Raw genomic sequence first — 9,978 nt, forward strand, 5'->3', positions numbered from 1 at the left:
AGGCTCCTATCTCACTGTAATGACTCCAATTCCAGAAGCACAAAGCTGTCACCATAAAATATTCATGTGAAGCTGTAGGGTCAGGGTTTCACTCCATACATGAATTCACAGTTTACAGTCAGGGTGATGACTTTTTGGGTTCAGCTACTCTTTTGTCATCAAATGTTTGTTCAACACCCTTAGTGCAAAAAACAATTCACTGATATATGAAAGCACTCACCCCAAATCTCTCCATAACTGGCCTTCAGGTTGGACCTCCTTAGCTCATCTCAAGGTTACAGATATATAGCAACTTTGGGGTAACAGTCAATAATATGCTCTGGCCAGGTGGCAAGGTGAAGGGGTATGGTACCCAAATTCAGGCATTATATGAAGATTACTGAGGCTTATTATTACACAGAGAGGCATTTGACTGCACTTTAATATTTGGGAAAGAATCTGCTGAAGGCAAAATGGGTTCAGGCTTGAAGGGTTCCTATTTCATGGGGAGCGACAGCGCAGCCAGAGTTATTTCATGGAAGGCTCTGTCATTTGTGAGCAGAAACAAACAATATTCAATCTTCGGCTCTCGCACGCCTGCAGGGAACACAGTCAAGTAGGAGTTTTGTGCTTCACCAACCGTACTGGAAGCTCTTTATCCCGCTGTGCGTTGCTGTATTTACTCCCCATGTGCCGAGATGTCATTGGAGCAGAATGTATATGACATGGAATGAGAAGGCTCTTCAGCTCTGCATGTTATTCTTTGCTTCACCACTGATTTGGCTCATTTGTGGGGTACAAATGGATCTATTAATTATTCTAATGCCGGGTACCCATTATTTCCCAGAAGACAGAGCATATTACCTGGCATGCATGGAATTTACCACCCCATGTACTTTGTGTGCCAAAGTGCTGTATATTAGTGATGTGCGGGTTGACCCAGAACCCACAGTGATCCGCAGGTTGACCACTGGTTGGGCAGGAATGGGGGGCCCACCGGGACTGCTACCTCAGGGCCCCCCACACTCGCAAAGCCACACTGCCCAAACTGCAACCCCTCTTCTGACCACCCCATGTACCTGTTTCTTATTGCGGGTGTGCCGTGGGCCAGGTAGGGAGGTCAGAGACAGCAAAGAAGGCATTGTGCAGAGAGAGGGTCTGGTGGTGGGGGCAGGGACAAAAGGGGTGGACCATGATGTAAAAGGGGTGGGGCCACGCTGCATAATGGCCAGAAGGCAGAGAAAAGTTCAATTTCGAGCGGATTGGGGGCAGGCCAAGGGCTTTTGTGATGAGTATTACAAATTTACAGGCAACTATATTGTCGGTAAATTTGTAATAACGGCCCCAGCCTTGGCAGGTGTTTTAAGGGCTGGGTGGCAACCCTAGTTGTACTCAACTGGATACTGAACTGCCCCAGACAAATCCCAAAGCTTACATGCAGGCTGAGCATGTCATTTACTTACAGACGTTCCCTTAATGCTGAGGAGTCACACGCTCCAACTCACACAATAACAGGAAAATGTTGAGAAATACTATGTAAAGGGTGAGGGTAAAAAGTCTGTAGGAGGGAGGTGCATATATAAATTAATCTGACAATTAAAAAACCCTTTGGCCCTTGTTGGTGCCCCCTATCTATTAAAGGGGCGGTTAAACTTTATGTTAACCTTTAGTGTTATAGAATTGACAGGAGGAGCTTTATCAAAATGTGAGTTTAGAGCTTAATAAATATAAACACACCTATGCTCTACTCATTCTTATGGGATTTTAAGAACCATAATTATCAAATGATGAGTTCCAACTTTCACCATCTTTTCAGGAAAAGAATACCAGCTTTATGTTAAGTTCATATTAATAACATTGAATAAAAGCTCCCAAGTAAAATACCGACCAAAGGTATCAACCTCATCTTCCCCAGGCAAACAAACAAACTGTACACTTATTTGCTGAAGGGTTTGGGATGGATATAAGAGTGGGGGTCTAACTAGTTATAATAAGGGAAGGGGTTCATAAAAGGAGTTAAAGTGGAGTCAGTCAATAAGAAAAGAAGATTTTATCATTAGCAGTACTTTCCTCCACTAACATGGCTGCTTATTGCCTCTATCAATATGGCTGCCTGCTGCTAAGAGTAAAAAACACACAAAAACGGCGACAGGCGACGCAGCGATTATCCAATCAGTTCTCACCGCAACCATAACGTAAAAGAAGTCAAACCGGTGCCAGATTGAGGCTTGAAACGCACTGGGTTTGAGGGAAACTTCCGGTGCCAAATAGCTGAAAAGGTGAGTTACCGAGTGATACAGCTGCGTTCTGTCTGAAAGGTTTCCCTTAATCTAATAGCCGAGGCCCTTATATGAACCTCAGGGCCCCTAAATGTAACATGAGAGCTGCTTGCTCCACAAATGTAACATCTGACTCCCAAGCTTCATATCGCAAAGCCATCCCCTAGTCTTTTCTGTGACCCCCTGCCCACATCTTCCATCTGTACTCCGTTCCTGCACGCCATACACGGGCTAGTAATATCGTACAATAATCTGTATGTTTAAGTAATAGCGTTCTGTGTGTGCGTTATAGTAAATAACGGGGTGCCGCTGTGTTGTTTTGTCAGTATATTATGGGGTTGTGCAGTGTGTATGTGTGTCAGAATCGAATGGGGCACTGTTGTTTGTGTATCCTATTAAATGGGTAGTTCACCTATAAATTAACTTTCAGTATGTTATAGAATGACCAAGTCTAAGCAACTTTTAAATTGGTTGTCATTGTTTATTTTTGATTTGCATTCTTCTTAAAACTCTTTCCAGCTTTCAGATGGGGGGTCACTGTCCCCATCATAAAACAAATGCTCTGTACGGCTAGAAATGAATTGTTATTGCTACTTTTTAATACTTCTCTTTCTATTCGGGTCCTCCCCTATTCATATTACTGTCTCTTATTCAAATCAATTCATGGTTGGTAGGGTAATCTGGATCCTAGCAACCATATTGCTATAATTAAAAACTGGAGAGCTGCTGAATAGAAAGCTAAATAACTAAGAAAAAACACAAATAATAAAAAAAAAAAGCAAATTGTCTCATAATATCAATCTCTACATCATACTAAAAATTAATTGAAAGGTGAACAACCCCTTTAATGGGTTTAATGGGGTGCTGTTGTGTGTGTATCATTTTCTAATGGGGTGCTGCTGTGTGTGTGTCGGTATGTAATGGGGTGCTGTATCAGCTGATGTAGGGTATAAATTCTCTCCAGGTCACATGACAGGGTTCTTTGCTCCTGATTTCAGGCTGAGTGAGAGCGGGCATTACTAGTGAAGCTTATGGGCGACAGAGAGAATGTATCATACGGATCCCGGCCGATCCTAGCCCAGAAGATGAACCTTCTACTCCGAGGGTTTCTCCTCTTCCTCATTGGGGTCTTCCTGGCTTTGGTGTTGAACTTGCTGCAGGTGCAGAGGAATGTCACCCTATTTCCCCCAGATGTGCTTTCCAGTCTCTTCTCTTCGGCTTGGTGGGTGCCACTGTGTTGTGGCACGGCTGCGGGTACGATATCTCTTCCTTATGTCCTGTCGCTGTTTTACCTGCAGTAACTCTAATGCTCTCTCCTCCCCCACAGCGGCTATTGGACTCCTGTACCCCTGCATCGACAGGCACCTTGGCGAGCCACACAAGTTTAAGAGGGAGTGGTCAAGTGTCATGCGTTGTGTGGCAGTGTTTGTAGGCATAAATCATGCCAGCGCAGTATCCTTTCCTTACATGATATCATAATAATGTGCAATTCTCTTCTACCAATCTCCAGCCTTGCACCAAAACTACTGTTTGTCCACTAAAGGCAGTGACGTTGAGGTTAGACTCATGGCAGGTGGGTGTTTATATTGTTGGGCACTTTTAATTGTTCTTATCAATAACGAGAAAAATCGGGTAAAGCTGCAGCTAAAAGTAGCAAGCAATATGACAACTGGATCATTTCCAGCGCACATAGTGCTCAGTCATTTATAACCAAAACAACTGGTTGGTTCTCCTTTACTCTGAGGCAGAAAGTGGACTTTGCCAACAACATGCAGCTCTCGCTCACCCTGGCTGCTCTTTCGATTGGCCTGTGGTGGACATTTGACCGGTCTCGGAGTGGCCTAGGGCTTGGAATTGGAATTTCCTTTTTTGCTACGCTCGTCTCTCAGCTTCTGGTGTATAATGGAGTGTATGAGTAAGTAGTGCACACCCTTCAGCTGTAGGTACACGAGTGCCTTTTGCCCCAGTCCACCCCCATCCCATAGTGTGTATGAATGTATAGTAATATACACCCCAAATTCTCTCCAGTGCACATAGTTACATTTCCCCACTGCTGTAATCTCTCTGTATTATGGAGAGTATATTACCCATCTGTGCAAACTCCTAGACTTCCCACTCGTTTCTTGGAGTGTGACACTTTTTTTTCCTTGTGAACAGATACACTGCTCCAGATTTCCTTTATGTGCGTTCTTGGCTTCCATGCATATTCTTTGCTGGGGGAATTACTATGGGAAATATTGGTCGACAGCTGGAAATGGTAGGTACCAGTTTCATTCTGCGTACAGGGGTGCTTAATCTTGGGTTCCCAGATCTTTGTGGACTAAAACCTATACAGAATATTCTGCTGTAGTGGTGGGGAGGAGGGTTGCTAAATGTAATGGAGATGCTAAGGATTTTCATATTATTTATCAGGTTGTGGTCCTGTGGAGATTTTAGATTGTTACATGGTGGACGTGTAGATCAACACTGTGCTGAGTTGAAGGAGGGTTTGCATACTGCTTATTATGTTGGCATGGGTTTGTTCAAGCTTATTGAGTTGATGCTGAATTGAGTTTGCATGTGTTGGAAGGGTTTTGCTTCAGTTTATATTACCCTCGTTCTATCCCTAATCTTTCCACTCTTCTCTATTTTAGTACGAGCGAAAGGCCCTTGTAGAGAAATCACACCGGGATTGATGCCAGGTGGCACAAGCAAGACACTGGGACAATAAGTTTGTGGGCAGAAGCTTGCTTTTGTTGCTCCTCTGGTTAACAGAGAGCTGGAGAAGCGATCACTGGGGTTCGTTTGGTCTCTGTGACTCTGAATTCCTTTGGATGAAATGTGATTTCTTCAGTTCAAGTGATAATGTTTATTTAATTGTAATTGCCCAGTGGGTGGATGTTGGACATGAATACATCAACCTTTCCAGGGCTTTAATGTGTACAGCCACGAAAGCTGCTGGGATTGTGAATGTCCAGCACAGAAGCAGACTGTGTGCAGGGACCTATTCTTTATAGTGCCAGATCCAGGCTAGGGAGGATTTTTGGACATAGATTATTCAGGGGCAGGTGGGCACACCATGCTGGTGGGATATTGGTGAGTACAAGTAACATTCAGAGCAACAGATATAGACACCACATAAAGTCCGGTTGCCTTTTGAAAAACATACTATTTAAACATTGGGCACCCTATTTTGATATAGCTGCCAGTCATGCAGGGCACACTGTGGGTACTGTTGCCATTCAGACAGTGCACACTGTGTGGGTAAACAGGAGAGTCAGGCAGGGCATGTTGAGTTGGTACAGATGACAAGCAGGGTACTATGTGGATACAGGTGCCAGTCAGGCAGAGCACATTATAGCTTTAGCTGCCTGTCAGATGGGGCACACTGTGTGGATGCAGGTGCTGGTCAGACGGGTCACATTGTATGGGTATAGGTACCAATCTGAGCACCTCTCTTATGTAAATGTAAGATTTGTGATTGATTCTTTGGCTGGTCAAGTGAAATACAAGGAGGAAGCAAATGTTCCAGACTCCCCCCCCCATCATTCTACACAGAGCAATAAATCTGCTTCATTTTGGGAACAAGTAAAGTTTTTTTTATTCCTCTTGGCATATTCCTCATAGATCAGCAAATGGCTGCACCTCCTCTCAGGATTACTTGCATTTTATATATTTTGCTTGGAAATTTTACATGGAAACAAAAATCATTTATAGCTTGAATAATAATATAAAGAGGGTTAGTTCATAGAGCGGTGCCACTGTGAGATCGGATCTGTGACAGAATGCTCTGTTATAAAGATAACCAGAATCTCAGCCATAAAGCAGGACGGGACTGCTGCTTACAATGGGGATCAGATAGGATTTGTGCCAATGTGACAGAATGCTCTGTTATACAGAAAGATAGAATCACAGTCATAAAGCAGGGCAGGACTGCTGCTTACAATGGATATGAGATCGGATCTGTGACAGAATGCTCTGTTAAAAAGATAGCTAGAATCTCAGTCATAAAGCAGGACAGGACTGCTGCTTACAATGGGATCAGATAGGGCCACACTGGTTAGATGACGTTGGACCCTTTTTAGGAAGAGCATTCTGCTGAATGTAAATAGAGTAATCTTTCATAAGAAGCAGGTAACCAGCATTTGCCCCTCCCCACTATGTGAATGTGTGGAATCAAGATGTGCAGGCAGAAGGCAGGGAATCATTATCATTCTGGGCAGCGGTGCAGTCGGATGCCAATGATTCTCCTGTTGTTGGACTTGTGTGTAATCATCTCCCGCTCCCTGGCCTCGCTTGGAGCCTGAGCAGCACTGTCGGCTCTAATTTGGGGAGATGGAGATTTCTGGCTGCATTCAATTTAGGCCTGGCCATGTGATTGGTGGGGAGATTGCACTTATGAGTGTGTCCACGAAAGATGTTTCCCTGACTCAGGGCAGGATCTTCCAACAATGTAAGGCATGACACAAGAACACACGTATGCAGCTTCCAGATCTCACCCCCAGATCACTTGTTTAACCAGCTCCTCACTCCTCATATGGGACAATTTATGTAGCACCTCAAATATCAGAATAGCCTGAACCTAATCCCATATAGCACCCCAAATATTAGACTGGCCATAAGATGATCCCATATGGGGCAACTTCCGTAACACCAAATATCAGAATGGCCTTGTTACTGGTACTGCATGGGATATTGACCGTGGAGAGTTTGGTGGTTTTCGTTCTAATGGTATTATGGCCCCATATTAGACTACGGATGGATTAGTCGGATCACGGTGTACAATAGCTAGCTGGGTATTTGTACTGTGGTAACTGAGCTCAAGTCCCCTACACAAATATAATCTGTGCCCAAATCCCTTTGATGTGCCCCTTCATGCATAGAGTTTAGGGGCTGCTGAGGTGTTTCTCACACCCACAGGTGAGGATCAGACAGTTTATTTTAAATATCCATTTCTTTTGTGATCAACAAGCAATTGGGATTAATTAATGTGTGACCATTAGAATGTACCCATTGATATATAGTTCAAGGGGCATATAAATCCTACTGCCTCTACCCCCACCTCCCTCCATCAACACCCAGATATATTCCTGCACTGCTATTGCTTGCCCTATTCTACTCCCAACTGTGTCCCCCCTAGGATTGTTGCTGGGCTAGTGGGTGCTTGGGCAGGAGAAGCCATGGGGTATAGATTCTCAGTGTACTGCTGTTAATATAGATTAATGGCAGGTGCTGCTGCCCCCATGTATGTGCACAGGTTGCAATAATGAAGATGAATTTAGACAAGGAGCGGCGTCCCGGCCTGCGCCTACAGCCATAACTCTCTGCTAATCACCGTTAATTGAATATTCACTATTTGCCTTATTAGCCCAGATTAACTCTGTCACTGCTGGACATTCAGCAGAGTTGCTGCAGCCCACACTGAGGTGGGTGAGGGGCTCTGAGGACTGAATAGGAATGTGGGTTGGGTGGAGTGGTTCAGCAGGGGGGCCTCCCTGTGATTATAATGTATGAACAGCTCTAGCTGTGTTTGTTATTCTTACCTTTTATTCATATAGTACCGGCATATGATGTAGCTCTGTACACACTGACTCTCATTAGTCCCTTACCAGAGGAACACATTTAATTTCCATTGGTTGAGGAATATTTGTGACACAAATAAAAGTGAGAAACAAAGTGGTAGCCAAATAATTCCACAGTGTGACACAAATTGTATGTATGTACGTATATGTATGTACAAATTATTCCAAATATCTCCATACACTGTGATTAAGCACCACTGACACTTTCACTCCAAAATAATACCTGGGCAGCCACCGTGGGATAAAAAGAACCTTTTAAGTTTTGGTCAGACTTGTTGGGACACACATTTTGGTGTATTACAGAATATTGTTTTGTTTATATTTAGGTAAATGCTTCACATGCATATATGATCAGACCGCCATCAGAAATCACAGGGCCCCATACGACAAAATTTCCTGGGCTGCCCCCACTGCAAGCCCCTCCTACTGGTCCGCCCCCCCCCACCCCACAGGTCCACCCCCCACCACACAGTAAAAAAACAAAAAAATATTGGTGGCTATGGTTCCCACATGTTAATAAAAAATAAAAAGATATTGGTGGTCAGGGCCCCCCATAAAAAAGCATTTGTGGCCAGGGCCACCCCCATTAAAAAATATTGGTGGCTTGGACCCCACATGAGAAAAAAAATTGGTGGCCAAAATTGGTGGCAAGGGCCCCCACCCCCACATCATAAGAAAATTGGTGGCCAGGACCCCTTAAACTTCCATGCCTTCCCGAAGTCAGCAGCTCTCAGAAAGATGGGGGGCCCGGCCAATCAAGTAAGTGTGGCGTGGCAGAGCCCCCCTTACCCCCGGGGCCCCCTACAACTCTCCCCCCTGTCCCCCCCTGATGGCTGCCCTGGATATGATATAGAGGTTACACTGTGACAGTAGTTGGGGCTGGGGGAAAGATGTGGGTATATCTGTGCCTATATATTATACAGTTACATTATGTCCATATATGATATGGGGGGTTACACTGTGGCAGTGATTGGGACTGGGAGAAAGATGGGGGTATATCTGAGCCTATATATTATACAGTTATATTATGTGCATGTATGATAGGGGAGTTACACTGTGACATTGGTTGGGGCTGGGGGAAAGATGGGGGTATATCTGTGCCTATATATTGTACAGTAACATTATGTGCATATATGATATGGGGGTTACAGTGTGCCCCAGCAATGCACAGTAGTCAGTACTGTAGATGAGAGGGAAATATCTGCACTCTATTTACCAATAAGATGTGTTGTGAGTCCTGGGGGCTGGGGGGCTGAACAGACAAACGAGTGTATTCAGACTCCGTTACCAGCGTTAGACAAATGGATCAGGCAATTTCCTATCCAAGTGCACTGAGCAGCTCTGAGCAAACAAGACACGCGGCTGCCGTGTTCCTGATACCTGCTGGGAGGGGGGGGGAGGTATTTGTGTCCTTGATAAGGATCAGAGCCAGTAGACATGCCTCCTGTTGGGGGGGAATCTCTTTGATAGGGGGGCAAGTGATGTTTGAGGAATTGCCCTTAGAATGAGATCTGGAAGGGACCGGCCAGAGCTTTGTTTAATGGGCTGACAAAATGAATCACACTGGCCGGGGGCATCTATCATTGCTAAAAGGGGCCACAAATGATCTGTGAAACGCTATATATTGATTACTCGTGTACTACAAGTGTCGGCTTTAATGTTCAGTCGGCGCAGAGAAGCGGCAGGGACAGATGGCACCTTAACTCTCCTTTGATAGATTTTAATGGTGAAATATTGATTTCTATCTAGCCAAGGCCTGACGCCGGGCAGAGTCATTTGTTGGCTACTACCGGACACACAGTCTGCAGTGCGTAATCAATCTTCCCTGGCAACACAGGTGGAAGTGTAACGGAGGCACCTTGAATCCCAAAAAGACCCCAGAAACAGGGAGAGAGACTGGGGCTCAGGAAGAGACAGGCACAGACACAAGGGAAGGCCTAGAATGAGATAACAGGAGAGAGGTACAGGGGGCATAACAGGAGAGAGGAGGAGGACCAGGGGGAGATAACAGGAGAGAGAGAGGAGGACCAGGGGGAGATAACAGGACAGAGGAGGAGGCATGGGGGGGAGATAACGGGACAGAGGAGGCTCAGGGTAGATAACAGGAGAGTGGGGGTGGCACAAGGCTAAATAACGAGTGAGGAGGAGGCACATGGGCA

The 9,978-nt window shown here is 45.0% G+C and overlaps 1 protein-coding gene across 2 annotated transcripts; it reads left to right on the plus strand.

Annotated features, from left to right (window-relative positions):
• Positions 1-2,227: 2,227 nt before the first annotated feature.
• On the plus strand, positions 2,228-5,825 carry insig2.L (insulin induced gene 2 L homeolog). Of its 2 annotated transcripts, none has more exon segments than NM_001094219.1 (6): positions 2,228-2,258; positions 3,257-3,512; positions 3,586-3,710; positions 4,007-4,173; positions 4,416-4,515; positions 4,892-5,825. In NM_001094219.1, coding segments are annotated over 5 exon segments (657 nt in total). In that variant the 5' UTR covers positions 2,228-2,258; positions 3,257-3,289; the 3' UTR covers positions 4,934-5,825.
• Positions 5,826-9,978: the final 4,153 nt, after the last annotated feature.

This window comes from Xenopus laevis, chromosome 9_10L (assembly GCF_017654675.1).
Source record: "Xenopus laevis strain J_2021 chromosome 9_10L, Xenopus_laevis_v10.1, whole genome shotgun sequence".
NCBI lineage: Eukaryota > Metazoa > Chordata > Amphibia > Anura > Pipidae > Xenopus > Xenopus laevis.